The 18754-nt window shown below is 39.7% G+C and overlaps 3 protein-coding genes across 7 annotated transcripts; 1 reads left to right on the plus strand and 2 right to left on the minus strand.

Annotated features, from left to right (window-relative positions):
* Positions 1-928: 928 nt before the first annotated feature.
* Positions 929-3982, minus strand: trub2 (TruB pseudouridine (psi) synthase family member 2). The gene is made up of 8 exons (XM_084349805.1): positions 3718-3982; positions 3383-3517; positions 2969-3043; positions 2667-2728; positions 2503-2584; positions 2259-2331; positions 1881-2017; positions 929-1789 (listed from the first exon to the last, which is right to left on the minus strand). The coding sequence occupies exons 1-8, from the start codon at positions 3968-3970 to the stop codon at positions 1464-1466; spliced, it is 1143 nt and encodes a 380-aa protein (XP_084205931.1). The 5' UTR covers positions 3971-3982; the 3' UTR covers positions 929-1463.
* An 84-nt stretch (positions 3983-4066) lies between these two features.
* On the plus strand, positions 4067-6743 carry hdhd3 (haloacid dehalogenase-like hydrolase domain containing 3). 3 transcript variants are annotated; one of them, XM_084349811.1, is made up of 3 exons: positions 4067-4327; positions 5496-5830; positions 6093-6743. In XM_084349811.1, exons 2-3 carry the CDS (start codon positions 5501-5503, stop codon positions 6486-6488), a joined length of 726 nt encoding a protein of 241 aa, XP_084205937.1. In that variant the 5' UTR covers positions 4067-4327; positions 5496-5500; the 3' UTR covers positions 6489-6743. The 3 variants fall into 3 exon arrangements, with proteins under 3 accessions (XP_084205937.1, XP_084205939.1, XP_084205938.1); XM_084349813.1 differs by lacking the exon at positions 4067-4327 and adding an exon at positions 5302-5329; XM_084349812.1 differs by lacking the exon at positions 4067-4327 and adding an exon at positions 5310-5349.
* Positions 6744-9484: 2741 nt separating this feature from the next.
* Positions 9485-18373, minus strand: tgfa (transforming growth factor, alpha). 3 transcript variants are annotated; one of them, XR_014622364.1, is made up of 9 exons: positions 18016-18373; positions 17024-17053; positions 16726-16908; positions 15895-16062; positions 13549-13663; positions 12306-12455; positions 12040-12131; positions 10915-11078; positions 9485-10836 (listed from the first exon to the last, which is right to left on the minus strand). XR_014622364.1 is itself a non-coding variant. In XM_084349808.1 (8 exons), the coding sequence occupies exons 1-8, from the start codon at positions 18056-18058 to the stop codon at positions 11071-11073; spliced, it is 789 nt and encodes a 262-aa protein (XP_084205934.1). In that variant the 5' UTR covers positions 18059-18373; the 3' UTR covers positions 9485-11070. The 3 variants fall into 3 exon arrangements, 2 of the variants coding, with proteins under 2 accessions (XP_084205934.1, XP_084205935.1); XM_084349808.1 differs by having other exon boundaries at positions 9485-11078; XM_084349809.1 differs by lacking the exon at positions 17024-17053 and having other exon boundaries at positions 9485-11078; positions 18016-18371.
* Positions 18374-18754: the final 381 nt, after the last annotated feature.

The following is an 18754-nucleotide window of genomic DNA, read 5'->3' on the forward strand; positions in this document are numbered from 1 at the left end:
CAGAGGAACTGTTGTGGGAAACAGAAAATGCTGACACAGCATCTTCCAACATCATCAGAGGACACCAAATCTGATATTAGCGATTGGCTCCGATTTCATTGGCGTCATTTACCAGGACATTTATTCCTCTTGCCCTCAGATAATTCAGTTTTAGGCTGGAACATGTACATATCATAACTCTGTTAAACATCAAACGTCAGAAAACAGCGCTTTTTTGTTTTTTGGGGGGCCTGTAATTTACAAGAGGTTGCCAGGAAAACACTGTAATTTGGTTGTAAGTACGGGGAAAAGACACAGTGTTCCATTAGTAAACTTCCAATTAGTCAATGCCAGTTAATTGCAGCTGTAAAGAGACCTTTAGTCACACAGCAGGTCAGCAAAACAACCAAAAAGAGACCAAATCTGTCTACAAAGAAGCACAAATTCAACATTTATAAGAATAAAGTTCTGATAATTATTGAATATTTACATATCAAATTACAAGGAAAGTGCTGTTTAAATTCCTGTTGGTTTCATCATTTGTTTCTCCTCTATTACAGGCGATGTATAATGGTTCCCAGTGGCAAAGCTGGCTGGCAGCTGTCTGTTCACTTTGTTTTTTGTTCTCATGACAACAGAGACACTCGACCACAGCAGGGATTAAAAGGTTGTTAAACGGCAGCAAACAGGATATGTCTCAACATTACCGCAGAACAACACCAGAAGTCACTGAAATAAAAGTAACTCTGACCTTTTGCCACAAGGAGGAGTACTTGAGCTAATAAAGCAGGTGTCTACAGACCTCAGTGCATGTTGGTTTAACTTACTGTCATTAAAACGCTGCTATACTTGGCACCACTTTGCCCAAATGCCCTGTTGAATCTTTTTTGTGTATTGACACTGAAATAAGATCAAATTATCAAATGGCAGCAAAACCAATAAGCAGAAATCTTAAAAATCTTTTGAATTTATTTCATGATAAAAAATAAACCACTTTCATATTAACATTTGAGGAATAAGTTAATGTTACCTACACGACATTTAACAAAAGGTAAAACACTGGAACACTCATATAAGGGGCTGACCAATAAGGTTTTTTCAGGGCCGGTACTGATACAGATTATTAGTAATCAAGGATGCTGATAACCGATATTTGGCAACAATATAAATTTGCAGTAAACATAAAAATCTTGGTGTCAAATTTCACAATAGCCAGTGAAGCACAGACACCAATAATCTGAAAAATCTAAATTTCAGCCCTGATAATCAAGCAGGCCAATGATCGGTCTATCCCTAATATATGAGATAGATCAGCTGTTCTTACAGATGGAGAGAAGGTTGCAGATTAAACAAAAAGCATAATGTCATGTACCATGTTCACTTTTACATTTTCACCTTAGGAAACCAGCATTTCTGGTCGCGTAGAGCAGTTCTGTTCTTTGTGAAATGTTTGGGATCGACTACCAGAGTGACTCAGCAACAGCTTAGTTAATTCTACCTTCTGCTGCCGCTGCTTCATCGCTTGTTTCATTTTGTTGTCTGGTTGTCGTATTCTCTGGTGGTCGTAATTCTGAGTCCTTGATCGATGTGTGGGGAAATCTTTTGTTCTTTTTGGAGGAGTGGTATTGTCTGATGGCCTGCCTAACATCAGAGGTAGTCCATTGGTGGTGTGTCAGGGCATCCTGCAGGGTGAAGGGGCCGTCTCGGGTCCGTCTGACTCCTTTACACACTGCCGTGCTGCGCAGCTCGAGTCCGATCTCATGCACAACTTTGCGCAAATACGTCTGATTTTCATTCAGACACTGCACCTCTGTAAGTACACAGAAAAAAATATCAAACAAGATGTAGATCTACATATTTTAAAACGAGGTTTCCTCTGTGTTCGATTAAAGATTATTTACCTAAAGTGAAGTTGGGAGGCTGGAAGCGAATGCAACGCAAGCCTGTCAAGATAGGCTGTGATTTCCCTTCTGGACCCAGTAAACCTTGTGCAGCCAACTCATACGCTTCCTGTGAGCGCATGTCTACGTTGGAATACCTGTATTTTAAAAAAGACAAAATAACAGTCATCTACCTGCACTAAGTATAATCATTCAGCACTTTAATGTGGCCCTGCGGAAAGCACTTTGTGGACTGATCTATTATATGTACAAGGAGGTTTTCTTCAAAAGTATAGAGGAAACTGTCAACTAAGGAAGAACTTAAAAATATGGAAGAACAGTAAAAATGTCAATATTGTGTTTATCGAAATGTAATGAATATTAATGTAGTTAGCATACATTAACAAGGCCTTCTGATTGGCTCCCTGCAGCATCGCCAAGACCTTGTCCAGCTTGTCCTGTGTGATGTGACCTGTCAAACACAACCATATTTTTAGGGTCAGATACAGTCAAGGGCACAATAACTTACGCAGTGATCGTAGTCGCCTAAGTTGCCTTAGATTTAATAATACTTCTCAAACTGTTATCAAGTGAATAAACAGCTAAAACTGAACATATTTAGGAAAAAACTAAAGCATCATACCATAAGTGGACCTTTCCACAACTCTGCCTGCATGAGAGAAATCATCTGTTGCAGTCCCAAATTCTCCCTCCAGTGTGTAATCCTGAAATATATCAAACAGTATTTAGTCTTAAATACTGCATCTTTACACATCTGATGTAAAACCAGCAGAAATGATAAATTACCCTGGTGATTCGTGTTCTGTAGAGATCATTCAGGGCCCTGTTTCCATTCCCGACAGCAAGAACTAAAGTGAGAAAGGTGTGAAAAAGAGGCATCGTACATTAGATACAACAAGAGATGCACCGATCCATCTGCCAGGGACCAGAATCAGACATTATTGCCTGATACATTCGATTCTGTGCCGGTAAAATTGTGTGTACGCTGTTAATTGTAGTTCTAAGAGGGAAAGAAAATGGAAAAAGGCAGCTCAGACTTTTGAAACAAACAGGTTTCCTTGTGTGATACACTTTAAAAATATCCATACCTAGAACACCAGAGGAGGGTGCATCCAGGCGATGTCCTACTCCAACTTTAACTTGCTGGAATTCAGGTCCAGTCACTAAAACAGAAGATCATTACATTTAATTCACTCAGTCCTCAATGTGTGCTGATATGTCATATGCATTTCTATATCAATCAGACGTTCCAGCTAATGTAACATGCACTAACGTGGGAATGAAGTCACTATTGTGTCATCAGAGCAGATACACCTGATAGAAAGATCCCAAATAGATGTATTAAATAATTTATCAATACAGCATATACCTGCATTGTCCTGTCTATAATGACAAAACACTAAGTAAAGTAAGAATTGAATTAGTTGTACATATAAACATAGCACTGCAGTAACACATAATAATATACAGGTGTGACAGGAGACAGTGGGCTGGACACATACCCAGGGGATGCTTGGACAGTACTGGCACAGAGGCTGCAGTCAGTGTGAGTCCCTTGGGTGCTTCAGTCTCACTGCCTGGCTGTGGCAGGAAGCGGACCTCCTGAGGAAGTGGCTGAGACGGTGTAGCATTCAAACCTTTAATAAGACACAAACAGGAGTCAACAGGATATAGTGACTTCTCTGGAGTCCAAGGTTAAAGACAAGACTGACTGACATGTTGGTAAATGTTGAGCATTAGCTGTGTCACGCCTCGCTGTCAGAGCAGACATAGACATGTAACTCGGAGAGTGTTTGATTGACCATATGATGACTTTTAAAGATTATGTTAGCCTCACCTTTCAGCAGATTTGTCTCGATGCTGTCCCGCACGAGTTTCCAGTGGACACCAGAGGGTTTGTATACACAAAACAGGCCCTCTAACCTCCGAAACATCCGAATAGCTGGAGTCGCCATTATGTTAATAACACTCCGACTTCTTGAAAATGTATATAGGGTTACATCTGTTGAGATGTCTCCAGTTAACTGCCTGTTTTTCAAAACATGGGCTGCTTTAGCCCTACTCCACTTGACATTACGCCATGTGATCATTTGCGCATGCGTACATCTCTGGTGATTGCAGTTTTAGCAGCCATGTTGTGAGCATACTGCCGCCTGCTGTCGTGGATGTATAACAGGACACAACAAGCCATATGTGAGAAGACTGGAAATAATGAAGTTTTAAGAGACGCCAGAATAAAAATGTAGCGGGGTTATGTGCGCTTACAAATTGTTGAAGAGGAAGATAGGTGATTAATTTTGGGGAGGGTCGATCGACGGAGCTGAAACTCCACAAGATGCCGACAGCTGCCGTAAAACCACACAGCGAAGAAGAAGAGGACAGGAAGTGTAGCTAGCTAACGAGCTAACCTTGTTTACAAGCGTTGACAGTCTGAAGACTTGACTTCGGTAACGTTTAAACTGTCTTTTAGTTTTGTAGCCGGTTGTCTCTGCCGGAGAAACTCTCTAACATGTGCAGTAAAGTTTGACAAGTAGCTAATAATGCGAAGCCAACGAGCACAATGTTAGCTTAGCTAGTGATGATAACAAGAATAGGTTTACGTACAGTCAGCCAGGTAGCTTCTTGGTTTTTGGTTTTACTGTTAACGTTAAACATAATTTGACGTAGTTAGTCACCATGCACCTCCAATTTGTGTGAAGTAAATTAATGAGCGTCAGCAAGGGTTTAATGTTAACCTCCATTGATAATCTAACGTTAGCATAGGACAGGGTTGACAGGTTCACTGTCGCTTCAGTCACTCTGATCTCTAACAATGTGTACACAACACAGTGTCTTTAACACAACAAGGCATGTCCACGTCCAAAAGCACTATTTTGTCTGAAGGGGTCAAATACATGTAACAGTAGGAAAAGCACACGTGTAAGTAATTAAAGGACAGATAGCTGAATTTCAATTAACCGCTTCAGTTTAAGGCTCCTGGTGTTGATAATGGCTTACTGGTGTACAAGCACTACAAATCCATGGTCCATCCACACAGGTGTCTCCCCTTAATCTACAGGGTTAGATATCAGCTTTCAAACGGCACTATGTAGTGTTGGAGAAGAAATTCAAACTCAGAATTATATTTACAATATTAATGTGATAATAATACAAACTTTCCATAACTGAATAAACAAGCTGTTCTCAGAGGGAAATGTTTGAAGCTAGAAAGGTGGCAGGGTCCGCCACATATAAACAAAGTAAAACAGTATGAAATTGTGTTGTTTTTTAAGGCCATGTAAGTTAACTGCCAGCTAAGCCGCATTCCTCTTCAACCCAGTAATGTTCTCATTAGACAGAGTCAGTAAAAACACCTGTGTGGGTGAGCAGGCCTCTTAATGTTATTAACAATAACACCTGCCAGTCAAAATGTCTACTGTGATAGAAGCCTTCACACTTAAAGATTTAAAGTATATCATTCATTTTAATGGTACAAAGTATGATAGAGTTTATAGTGACTAGTCAATGATTTTTAGACCATCTGAATCACTCCAATATAAACATCCTGGTGAGGAAACATTTACTCGTCTTGTTTAGACATTAATCTGTCTTACGTCTGTGGTGTTGCCTCTGTAGGTGTGATGCAAGCTCCTCTGCGATGGGTGCTATGGGATGTGAAGGACACCCTGCTGAAGGTGCGTGCATCAGTGGGAGAACAGTACTGCAAGGAGGCTGAGCGAGTGGGCTTGAAGCTCAGTCCTGTGGAGGTCGAAGCTGCTTTCCTCCAGGCATATCGACATCAGTCCAGAGCATACCCAAACTACGGCATCACTCAGGGCCTGGATGGACAGTCTTGGTGGATGGGGGTGGTGCGGGACACTTTCTCTAGGTGCAGGGTACAGGACCCAGCCCTGCTTAATACAGTGGCTCACAACCTTTATCATAACTTCTGCAATGCAGAGAACTGGGAGGTAAATGACAGGTGATATTTATGGCATACACACATAATAAATAAAACCTACCTTTCTGGTGGTATCTGTGCAAATGCATCAGAAAAACAACATATTGAAAATTGTTTGAAAACAAGTTAGCAAAAAATGTTTTAAAATGGTTGTTTTTAAAGCATATTTACTAAGTAATGGTTGCATTTTATAAATGTGTTAATGTAATCAGTAGTTGACAAAGTAGCACAAAAACATAAACTTAAATATATGTTATGTCTCTTTGTTTTAGGTATTTCCAGACTCACAGAAGGCCCTGGAGCATTGTTCTTCTCTAGGACTGAAGCTGGGGGTGGTGTCAAACTTCGATATCCGCCTTGAAGAGATTTTACGTGTTTGTGGCCTTCTGTCTCACTTCAGCTTTTTGATAACATCAGAGGAGGCAGGTGTAGCAAAGCCGAGTCCAGCCATCTTTAATCAGGCACTGCTGAAATGCGGTGTACCTGCTGCCAGTGTAGCTCATATCGGGGACCACTATGTGAACGATTACCTCGCCTCTCGGTCTGTGGGCATCCACGGGTTCCTGTTGGACAGACATAACAAGAAAACCCGACCCGACGTTCCTCGGAAGCATCTGCTCAGCTCCCTGGAGGAGCTGCCATCACAGCTTAAGAAGTACATGGTGTAATGCCAAACAGTTATGGGCTCAAGTGCAAAGCTACTCAGCCTAACTGTGGTTCAGTTATTTGAACTTATTTCTGTGATCGAGCCATGTTGACCTGACTGGATTTAACCAGTATAGAGCTCCTCACATGGTTAACTAATAAAATTATGATATTTATCGCAAACAATTTTGTTGTAATATAAAAACTGTATGTGCAGTGTGTTATTATCATGTATTTACTGTAAATAAATAGGGAGCAATAAATATCTATTAATTGTATTGAGTCTGTCTCAGAAATGTTTTTTTCAGATGACAGAATTAAAGGGTTTTGAGGCAGAAAGTTGGTACTGAAAAACACTTAAACAGTCGTCAGAGCTCCAACTAATACATTGTTACAGCACAGATTTTTAAAACAGGATCATTGCAACACTGCAACACAAAAGTGAGGAACATACAGATGGGTGTTAAAGTAAAGAAAAAACAAGCACATAGTGTCCTCGTAAGTTTTTGGGCCACCATCTGTGAACTCTGCTGGGAGAACGAACCTCTTTCTTCCAAAACAAACTCCCTCGTTTAGTGTTTAGTGGCTCTAAAATCTCCCAAAGATGTTCAGATTTTCGTACTCACTGAAGCATGCAGTGACTGCGGGACTCCACCAGGAGAGAAAATCCTCAAAATCTTGCCATTTAAATTGACTGTACATAAGCATTGTTTGTTTTTTGTCTAATTTACTCAGTGTCTTCCTTAATCCTTTTTAACTATTTTTGTATTCACTAAGATTTTGTTGCCTAATACTATTAGGCTCCTACTCTGGCTTTTAAGGAACACATACAATATTGAACCAACAACATGAAGATAGCTTAAAGTCAGTCTTGAAATAATAAAAAGTCCATATGTGCGTTGAAAGAGTTTTGGCTGCTGCAATTGTTCATCGTGTCAATACTGACCCTAAAATGATGCCTTCCATAGTGATAGGGGACAAAATTCTTGAATATTTTCCACCTTAATTCAGCAAGTTAACACTGTCGGGGAGACACAAAGAGGTCTTCAAAAGGCCGTAACTTTGGACTGTACCAACGTGATCACACTGCTAAACTGTTGCCTCAACAGTGTGATAATAATAATAATAATAATAATGATAAAAGTAAGGAGAAGATGTAGCAGTTTTCATAAAGTGTTTTTCATTGTTGAAGCAGGATTGAAACATTTTGGGAATTGGATGAAGAAAATCAAAGTACCCAAAAGACATACTTGAGGAAAAGTAAAGGTATCGTGTTAAAATATTACTTAAGTATGAGTGAAAGTCACCCATACGAATAGTACTTCAATAACATCTTAAAGTATCTGATATTATGTATGCTTAACTGTCAAAAGTAATTTTTGGGGAATAAATGTAATAATGACCGATCATCGTCCTGTCTGATTATCAGATCCAATATTCAGCATTTTTCTGATTATCAGAATGTGACTGCTAATAATTAATCTAAAAATGTACTACTTGTGCTACTTTGGCTCTGATGCAGCATGCGTTCTGCAAAGTAACTAGTAACTAAACTACTGAAGTACAATATTTGCCTCCAAAATGTAGTGTAGTGGAAGTATTAAGTAGCAGAAAGTGGAACTTCGCAAGTAAAATACAAATACTTCAACACTGTACCTAAGTAAATGTTACATTCCATCAGGGTCACAGCCTCCATTAACTCTTGGATAATTGGCATGCGAGTATTTTAAAATATTCAACAAAATGTGACCATTTGAGGAAAAGGTGGAGGCAGAATGTAGGTCAAATTATTTAAACACGTTAACTTCAGTAATCAATTTATAATCATGAGTGTAAACACGGTAACATCACAGTCCTGCTGTATTAAAGTGTCTGTAAGGTCGTCTGACAGTTTGAGCTGCACTCAGGATCAGCCACTAGTGTGAAACTGGTGGCACTTTTTGTTTGCATTTTGGGTGAAGTGACCCTTTAAACTGAAACTCTGAGCTTTCTCCTAATGATTTGTTTCAGTGCTTGGCAGTGGGGAGAACAAGGCAGGGTTGCTTAACCCTAATACCTTTGTAAATACTCTTATTTCAAACCATCTGGTCAGAGGCAGATACTGGGAATGTTGGGCTGAGGATCAAAAGGGCCAGAAGAGGAAGCAGAGGGAGAGAAAAAAAAGACCAGAATGGCATTGCAATTCAAAGCAGAGCTTCAGCCTCTTATGGGGAATAGGGATTGACGCTTGTCCAAATCAGATTTAAAGAGTTTAGGAGAATTTTCTGATGCTGAGAACACACAGACTTCCCCTTTGTGTCACCAAATGTGAATGAAAACAGATTTTTAGTCTTAATTCCCTTTACTTAACCTTCTTCTCACTTGATTTTATTTGTTTCCCCTTGCGCTCCTTTGTATGTTAAAAGGTATTGTGAATCTTTTACGGAGGCGCCCACGAGAGCAGCTTAATTCAAAGCTGGTTTAGTAGCTCAGCCAGACGGCTCTAAAGGGCTCCACAGAAATCCAATTGCAGACATAATGGGATTGTGAAACAAAACGAAGCTCCTCATGCGGAGAGCGAAAGGGAAGTGGAGAGGAGACGTTAAAAAGGGAAGAACCCAACGACATACAATTAAAAAAGAATAGGATGTATGTGGCACAGTCCTGCACATCGCACAAATGCTTTAACATGAATGGGCATACATTCAGTCGAGTCAGAGACACAATAAATAAAAAAAGTTAATGGCAATATAGAAGAGGGTTGAAACATTTCCTTCAGCTATAAAAGCACTTTAGAGTTCAGCTCTTTGTTCAATTGTGCCCGGGGTTCAGGGTTTCATGTTGGCATTTCTGCATCTTGAAATATTTAGTGGAAGAGAAAAATGGAGGAGCAGAGCATCAGGAAAGAGAAGAGAGAGAGAGAGAGAGAGAAAAGAGCTTCAGAAGTGAAAAGAAGGTCACGCGATGAATCGAGTAACAGACTCCAAAGACGGAGCTGCAATTAATACGCACATGAATAAGAAATTTCCACACACACACACACACTTGCATTTTTAATTCATTTCATTGGAAAACAAACGCAGATAATAGAGGCTTTCCAACCGTGACACCATAAATCCGACAAAGCAAAGGGTTAATGTATCGACAGCGTGTATATACACTGAATATTTCTGCGTGGTTTTGATATTTACACGTAAAATGCTGTCATAACAAACACATATTCTGAATGTAAATATCATCACATACTGTAAACAAAGACAACAAATCATCCCCTTAGGGTCTCTTGGCATATACATACCATCACATTCATTTTACGGCGCACACAAAGCGCGTACACACTTTATATCGAGTCAGTTTGTATTCCTTCACCAACTATTATTCAATTTTTTTAAGAAAATCTTAAATATTTTGTTTTAAATTAACCTTCAGAGGGTTTTCTCTCTTTAAAAGTATTTAAGTATTCAAAGCAGAGGCAAGGCTATAACACACCACTGTCGAAATAAAAAGTGTTTTGTGTGTTTAGAAATAAAAAGCTGTGATTTAAGTGCATGCATGCTTAAAAGGACGTGTACAAACCGCGTGCCTCTTCCCTTCAGTGCTCGTTCAGGCAAACTTAGAAACAAGTGTATTTGGCATCTCTCATTATGTGGACACTTTTTTTTATCTCCAAGTGACTACATTGTTCAGTAAGTGAACAGTAAGCAAGCTTGCAGAAAAGTTCACCAGTAACGTGAAATAATGTGGCGTGTGTCGACACAGTTATAGCTTGCAAATCAAAAACCTCTGATGTGTTCAAGTACAGCTCAGGAATAAAAAGTAAAACTGACACATATTTCAGCTTCAGTAGAAATACTGGAGACAAATTGTTTGAAAAAATTACCTGCGGGATTTTTTTTTCTCAAAACCATATCGGAACAGTTTTCAATTTCAAGCGTTGTGTATAATTACAGATTGATTGAAGTCCAGGGTTTTTAAATCCATCAGCAGCCAGTCTATTTAACAATTCCTACTCCTGTCAGGTGAAGTGAGTTCCTTCTTTAAAAACAGACACTAAAACTTCTTTAAAGCATCAGTTTCACCCACCATCATTTCTTAAAAATGTCCTCTGTGCTTGAGTTCTGATGAAAAGTGCGCAAAGTTGTTAAAAGACAAAAATAGGAATTCTTCCGACTTCAGTAAATGAATTCTTGTTGTCCCGCAGCCCAAAGTAAACACATCCACACTGGATGATAAGCGGCCTTGCAGATCATTTCTCATGTCCTCGCTGCTAGCCATAAATGGTACTCAGGACACACAGAGCTCTTCCGTGTGTCATCCTCAGAGCTCCAAACAGTTCATTGTAAATCTGTGGTTGTTTCCACAGAATCAAAGAGTAAACAGGTTCCTGTGGTGCTGCAGGTCAAAAGTCCCAGTCAGTGGAAAAGAAGAAATGTCATGGAACGTTTAACCTCCCACATCAAGAGGGCCTACCTCAGCCACACTGAAGATAAAGCTTCTTCTTCGTCTTCGGATAAGAACATGTGCGTAGGACTTTAGAGGCGATCCTGCGAGTGTGTGGGTCGGACACGATGAGGAAAACGAAACACGCCGTGATGAAAACAGCTCGTGTTCCAGCAAGATGTCTTCTCAAACCACTGAAAGGGAAATAATAATTAAAGTTATTTTGTTTCCTGTACGCTCGCAAAGTCTTTGACAAGTATTGTATTGTCTGTGCAGCAAACAAATTCAAATTTACTTTTTTTCAGCACTGACGGCTATGCTATGTTCTGCTATTGCATACTGCAAAGCTCATTTTGATCAATTTTCAGTTTATAATCGAAAATCGTGACACCCCCGTTCATTACAATCACTGGGCACCATAGTTTATTTTGAGTCAATCCCACAAACACCATCCTGCTGTTGGAAATACTCACTAGTGCACCAACTGTAGATTATTCTGCAGCTGATCATAGTCCCCAACAGATGCACTATTTAATCTTGTTTGAGTTACATTTGCTAATAACTACAGTGGCCAGCTGATAAAACCAAGGCTGCGCAATATTGTCAAAAACTGACAATGTGACATTTTGATTTTGTGTGATATATTTTGCTATGAACAAATACAGGAGTGAGTTTCATCACAACCAAAGACGGCCCTGCTGTGTTTAATAAAATGATCAAGAACGATTACTCCCATGTATCCAAGAACCTTTGAATCAGAGTAAGTTATGTAATATCTGACAGACTTCTCTTGAAGATGAATCACGGGAAAGGAGAATTGTGCAAGTTTTGTTTTTGTATTGAGCAGCAAAAAAGTTGTAGCAGAACGTGTTTGGTGGATTGATGAAATTGCTTTCTTCATAGGATTGAACAACAGTGGGAAATACTAATGCAACCGTTAACTTTTATCACGTATTTTCACCCACAACCACTGACATTGAGCAAGTATGAGCAAGGACACAGAGGCACCATCTATCTGTATCACATGCTCGACCTGCAGATGTAGGGTTTTTTTTTTACTCTTCACATCAACGTAATAAAATTCTTTACTGCTCTCAAATGTATTCATCAGTTATTAACATCCCCAGCAGCTGATAGAAGAAATAAATAGTGTACCACTCTCAGAAGGATAGCAGGACGCTCCGTGCTTCTCTGGGACGTAGTGAAGTGCATGTCTCCGCCTGCGACAGTCCTGCCTCCACCAGCAACTGCGTAAGAAAAGAGTCAAAATCCTCAAAATCCTGCTGACATTTATTATTTCATTCCTTGAAAGGAAAACTGTGACTACATGATTGCTTTCCAAAACACTATACAGTTCCTCAGCGATGATCTCAGTGAAAACAATATCATGAAATATAAGATATGCCATGCGTATCACTTACTGTAGCAGTGTGCACAACACCATGATGAGAACACACCCAATCACACACAGCACCAGCACCGTGGCAACCGTCTGTTGTCTGTGATTAGTCGCAACTACAGCGAGCAGGTCTGCATGCTCACACCTCATCCCAACAAAGCCCGGATGACACCTGCAACAAGGCAGAAAATCACATCAGGTACACATGCAGAAGATTTCAAGTGAAAACATCAGCTCAGATCACAGTTTTATGAGCTGACAAGGGAAGTGTTGACACTTTTAGTGGTTGGTTATTTTTTTCTTTTTTTAACATCAGTCCACTTAAGTTGATGTCACATTCCTGACTCATTATCTGCTCTCATAAATGACAAAGAAAAGCAGAAAATCTTTACATCTAACAAGCTGGAAGAGGCAAATATTTTACAATTTTGCTTGAAAAGTAACTGAAATGATTCATCAATTATCAGAAAAGGTGGTGATTAATTTAATTGAAATAAATTCACGGATTTATCGTGCACTTCTAATCTTAACAGTTCAAAATGAAGGCCATGAAGTGCTTCAAATGCTCAAACACCAGAGTGAGAGAGTTAAAATGCAAATATGAAAAATGTTATATAATTTTACATTAGCACCCTCTCAGATTTAATTCTAAGAGTAGTTTCACCTGTACCAGTAAAAGTGGTTAAAACTGTCAGCTGTTTGTCTGAACGTGAACAACAGTCAACTCAACAATGTTGGCATTTTACATTTAAAGGGTAACTCCACGGATTTCACACATTAAAGTGTGTTTACAGGTCTTGGGGAGTAATACTGCACATGTGAAAAAAGTAGTATAAAGTCTTTTGTGGCTTTAGAGGAAGCTGCATGTAATCTGAGAAATTGCCTCCAGTGATGCCACTCAGTGACTAAATTGCATTGTGGGTAATGTAGGCTACAGGTCTTGCAAAAGGAATAAAAAGGGGACATCTCCGCTTCTGCTGTATCAATTTTGATAATTCCTTTTTTAAACTGTCCTTAATGAGTCCAATAGAATTACAGGAGTGCAATGTCTGACCTGTGGACTGCTTTTCAAAACCTGGCTCCTACATTACCCACAATGCAACTTAGCCCGAGTGGCATCACTGAAGGCAATCTATCAGATTACATGCGACTTCTTCTGGATCCACAAAAGGCTGTATACAACTTTGTAATGTGCAGTAGTACTCCCCAAGATGTACTTTAATGTAAAACTGATGGAGTTACGCTTTAAGACAGCAACAACTTACACGCATGCAGGCGTCTCTTCTAATATCAGGAAGCGACACGTGCCGTGGAAGCAAAAATGGCGGTGGGAGTCCGGACAGTCATCAAAATGAGACCGAACAGCCGCTGCCACGAACTCTGCGAGGTTGGAAGAAGAGATATTGTGTGTGGGTTTTTAAAGTTTAGGATACTGTTTATACTTTTTTTCCAGGACCATAAAACACTAGTATTTCCCACTGTTGGATGACCAGTGGGAAATAATAAAGCATTCACTGATATCTACTGATAACTATGACCTTTAGAAGTCCTGCAGGGAATGAATTCAACCTTAAATGTTTCAATAATGACCCAAGTTCATTTAGTTACGCACCAGGACGCAGGTGAATATCATAAATCTAAAAATAGCCTAAGCCTGCAGAGACCTGAAACAACAGCGTGTACTAAATCCTAAAGCTGACACCCACGCCACCAACGGCCGACTGAAGCCTTTTGTTACCAGTTGCGTGTGGATTTGTGGTGGCTTACATCTCTCGCTGTACCTGGGAGGGACAATTAGAGTCTAGAAAAGTCACGGTGAGACACTGCAACACAAAAACCTCTGTCCATCAGCCCACATTAGGACTCAGGAGAGAGCACACCCCTGCAGGAACTCTCGTTCTTTCGCAGAAATTAAACCCTTAAAGCCACTATCTCAGTTTTCACTAAAATATCTAATTAAATGAAAACCCAGACAGAACGGGACATTTCTCACACGTTTAGCTGTACAGTCAGACAAATTCCTACATAACTGACTCAAACAAAAGTCTGTTTCCCGGAGTGGCTGAAACAGATGCACAGTGTTGCATTCAGGGTGGGAAGGAGGATGAACATCCAGACAGATAGCTTGCATTACAGCCTTCGTCACACACTCCATTCCAACGGTAAATGGGCTTTTGGATTGCAGCCTACATGTATTGTCTCCTTCTTTCAGACTCTGTGAAAGCCCTCTGTTGTCCCTGAGGCATCTGCCTACCAACCCCTCTCTCTTTCCATGTGATTTTGGCAGTCGGACGAGAGAAACATCGAGACGGAAAACAGCCTTCGGGCCACATGAGGTGCTTTTCAGCTAATAATTCAATACTGTAGGTGCATCTTCTTTTTGTATGAAATGTCTGCATACACTGCTCATATGTGCTGCTCGTAATCTTTAATGTACCACCACTGCTGCCCTCACTCACGCTAAGAGGATCAATTATCAGTGAGCGCCACACTGTCTGCATGTGCTGATGCACTGCAGCTCTATGTGGAAACAACGCTGCAGTGAGAGTAGTTCACGGGCTGCAGTGAGGACAACAGGACAGTTTTAAAATTAAATACCATGAATTTTTGCCTGAAATGGCTCAAAATAGAGCTTGACCGTTCACTTGGGATGATAAGAGACTTTATTGCATTGGATTGTGATATATAAAAAAAAAACACTCAACACAATAATCGTGGTGAATTTTTATTATCAGGATAATCATGAATGACTTGAAAAAGCTGTCTTGCTCGCTGACGTACAGTCCTATATTGGTGCTCTGATTTATTTTGAATAGACTAAGCCTGTCACACCGTCTGAATGCCTGGCTTGTACATTGTATACCAAACAAAAACAGGTTAAATCAGACACGTGTAACTATAGATTCCAAACTAAAAAACAACAGGAAGATGAGGTGACCACCATTTATTTATCTTTTATTTCTGCAGGAAGACCTCATGATTTCTGATTACTTATTGAAGATTCTTTGACTGACAAAAAAAGATGTGCGATACGATAAAATGTTTTGTTGCAGTTCAGTTGTTAATATGTTAAAGTGATTCCAGTACGTTTTAGTGCAATTTTAGTTTTTATTTTAAAAGGCGCAATATGCACGAATATATAGGAAAGATACGATATTAGAATATATAAGAAAATATGTCTAAGTTTAAAACACTCAAAAATTAACTAAAATTATCAACAGAATGTGAAAAACCCCTGTTTTGATGTTATGTGTGAGACAACTAAGTATTGTGTTGCAGAGATATCTGTCGCCATGTATACAACAGAAACACTCCCCTGGTGTTCCAAGCTCGCAGTCCAGATCGCTAACTGCATTGCTAAATGAGCTAACTAGCTAACAACAGATACAGTTAGCAGCGGTTAGTGGTTACTCTTGTGATATGCTATGTTTTGTTTCGAGTATGAATTTGACAGGAGGCCAGTTCTTACATATTGTGTGTTTAAAGCTTTAAGATTATTTTGATGATTATTGGGATAATATCGTGAGTCACAAATGTTGAACAGAGTAATTGTGACATGAAATTTTCATATCATCCTACGCCTAATCTGGAGATATGATGACTGTACTTACTTTTAACTGGAGGGATGTTAGTAGTTGTAGTAGTTGCAATAGTTGGGGTTGTTGCTGCAGAGCTGCTTGCCGATGCGTTTGGAGCAGCGGTGGAGTTTGTGTCGATGGAGATGTTGGCTTCAGTAATTATTGAGTCACTTCGCCCGACTCCTAATGTAAAGAGGGAACCTGCAGAGAGGAAAATAAACCACTGTTAGCGTATGATGTGATCCTGACGGGATAAAAAAATATAGAAATAAAAACAAATTTCTTCAAGGAGGCATGTTATGCTTAAAAAGGTCAAAGTCCACCCCTCTCCCACAGAAAACACTGCTCCTGAAATGCCTCGTCAGTAGTCCCGCCTTTAATTCTGTGACTTTGTGACATCACACAATGACATCATGTCACACATTTGAATAATTAATATCTAGCAGGTGGTTTGACATGTAAGAATTGATTTAGCACAGCTGATCTGTTGTTGTCAGTGTTGCTGGCTCAGGCGTGTGAGCCGACCAATCAGAGCAGACTAGGTACTCAGGAGGGGGGACCTTAAAGAGACAGGAGCTAAAACATAGCGTTTCAACCAGAGGGGGGTCACAGTGCTGCATCGCTGGACAGTATGAGAAAACTGATGTGTTTTTTGAGCACTTAAGCATGTGTTCTAGTAGTAACCCAAAACAAAATTATGAACCTGAAAATGAGTATAATATGTCTCCTTTAAGGAATATAATATCAGATAAAGAACTCCTGTTTTGGAAGCAAATGAAATACAGTTTCTCTTTTCTAGAGACGTCTTAGCAATGAGCTTCAACCTTCTGCATTTTCACACCACATGACTGTGCTGAAAATTACTTTTAACTGGAGGGATGTTAGTTGTAGTCAGTGTGATGGTTGTGGTCGTCGTGCTTCTACTGCTGGTTGTTGCAGAGCTGTTTGTCGAGGCGTTTGGAGCAGCGGTGGAGTTTGTGTCGATGGAGATGCTGGCTTCAATGATTGTCGAATTGCTCGGCCCTGCTCCGAATGTAAAGAGGGAACCTGCAGAGAGGATATTAAAACACTGCTGACATATGATAAAGTTTTGATGTGGAAAAAAATTAATTACAACAAATCCCTAATAACTAGAATACCAAAAAGTTCACTGTAAACTCACCATTGAGTATCACAGACATACTAAAAGCACCTATAGGAATATAAGAAATATATGTTACTCTATTGTGATTCCCCCCCCAAAGAAAACTAGGTGTTTCATATCATACTATATGATGAACAATATATGACCCCAGTACTCTGTCCCTGTACAGCTGTGACCATGTGACCTGGTCTTCAATGTGATATCGATGCTTCATTGAGTAACTAGTGCCCAACAATAGTAACAGGGTCATGCATCCACTAAAAGGATGAGACCAAAGCTCTATAAATAAAGCAGGTCCATGTGAAGACACGCAATCACTGCTAGAGACTAAAAACCAGCTGGTAAACACAAGAAGGTGGTTTGCTGAAGAAAACATTATAGAAACATGAGAGATAGTCTTTTTTCTCACCACAAAAATGTAGAGCACAGAAATGCATCACAATGACACACCCAATTGAGTTTGAATATATTGTGTAACACCACAGAGCACAGAAAGATCAGTCCAACAAGGGCTGCAACTAACAGTTATTTTCATTCATTTCATTATTTTCTTGGTTAGTCGTTGAAAATGGTGAAAAATGTCCATTTGTTTGAGTCCAAGATGATGTCCTCAAATGTCTTGTTTTGTTCACAACTTAAAGATATTCAGTTTGCGGTCATAGAGGAGTAGATCACCAGAAAAAAAATCACATTTAAGAAGCTGAAATTAGGGAATTTTGATGCTATTTCTTGATTTTAAAAAACTTGCTCAAACCAATGAATCATTCTAAAAAAAAAGTTGCCAATTAATTTCAAAGATAGACAACTTTTCTGACTGATTGATCCATGCAGCTTTAAATACATCTAACATTAACAGGGAGTGTCACAGATAAAAAATGTTAAAATTCAGATAGGAGTTTTGTACTGATTCTCACTGCAAGTCATCAAGTGAATTAACATTAAATAATAGCATTAATTGGGACACAGATTTTAAAAAAAATGCTCATTTTCCAGCAAAATAATGTACTCACCGCTTATGAGGAAAATTGTATCCCAGAAGATCCGAGTCATCATGACGACTTGCGGTCTGAACTATCGTAAATGACGGACAGCTTCACTGAAACGCGGCCGTGTGTTGAGACAGCACATTAGTCATTAGTGTTGCAGGCTGCAGGGCGAGCAGCAGCAGCAGAGACCGTCAGGAAGCATTTAGTCCCGGGATCACAGACCTGCACCCCGCTGTCATTTACACTCATCTGATCCGCTTCAGGCGCAGAAAAGTAAACTAAATGTGGTCGCGTTTCCTTTTAATTCAGTCAACAGCAGCGGAGCTTCCAGCAGGATGTCCGAGCGTTTAACTTCACTGTGTTCAATTGAGGAAACTCGTGTAATCCTGTCAGAGGCTGACCAATTAGAGACAGAGAGGAGGAGGAGGAGGAGGAGGAGGGTGTCGTCTCATTATGACCTCAATATCACGCTTCTTCTCTTTTAATTGTATTTCTCGTGCCTTTGTATGATTAGCCCTTTATACATATTATTTTTTTTATCCAAATTTGTAAAATACCACGTTCTCATAGAATATATCAAATAAAAGTACTCACTGGTCCCTGTTTTATGGATTAAAATTATTGCTTAAAGGTTCACCCAAAAATGTAAATGCGGTCATTATCTGCTCTCCCTCATGTGGATGGAAAGTGAGGTGAGGGTGCGTAGTCCACTAAACATTTCTGGAGTTTCACAGCAAATAAGCTTTGCAGCGTTCTCCTGAAC

This window comes from Pagrus pagrus (assembly GCF_965226575.1).
Source record: "Pagrus pagrus genome assembly, chromosome: 3".
NCBI lineage: Eukaryota > Metazoa > Chordata > Actinopteri > Spariformes > Sparidae > Pagrus > Pagrus pagrus.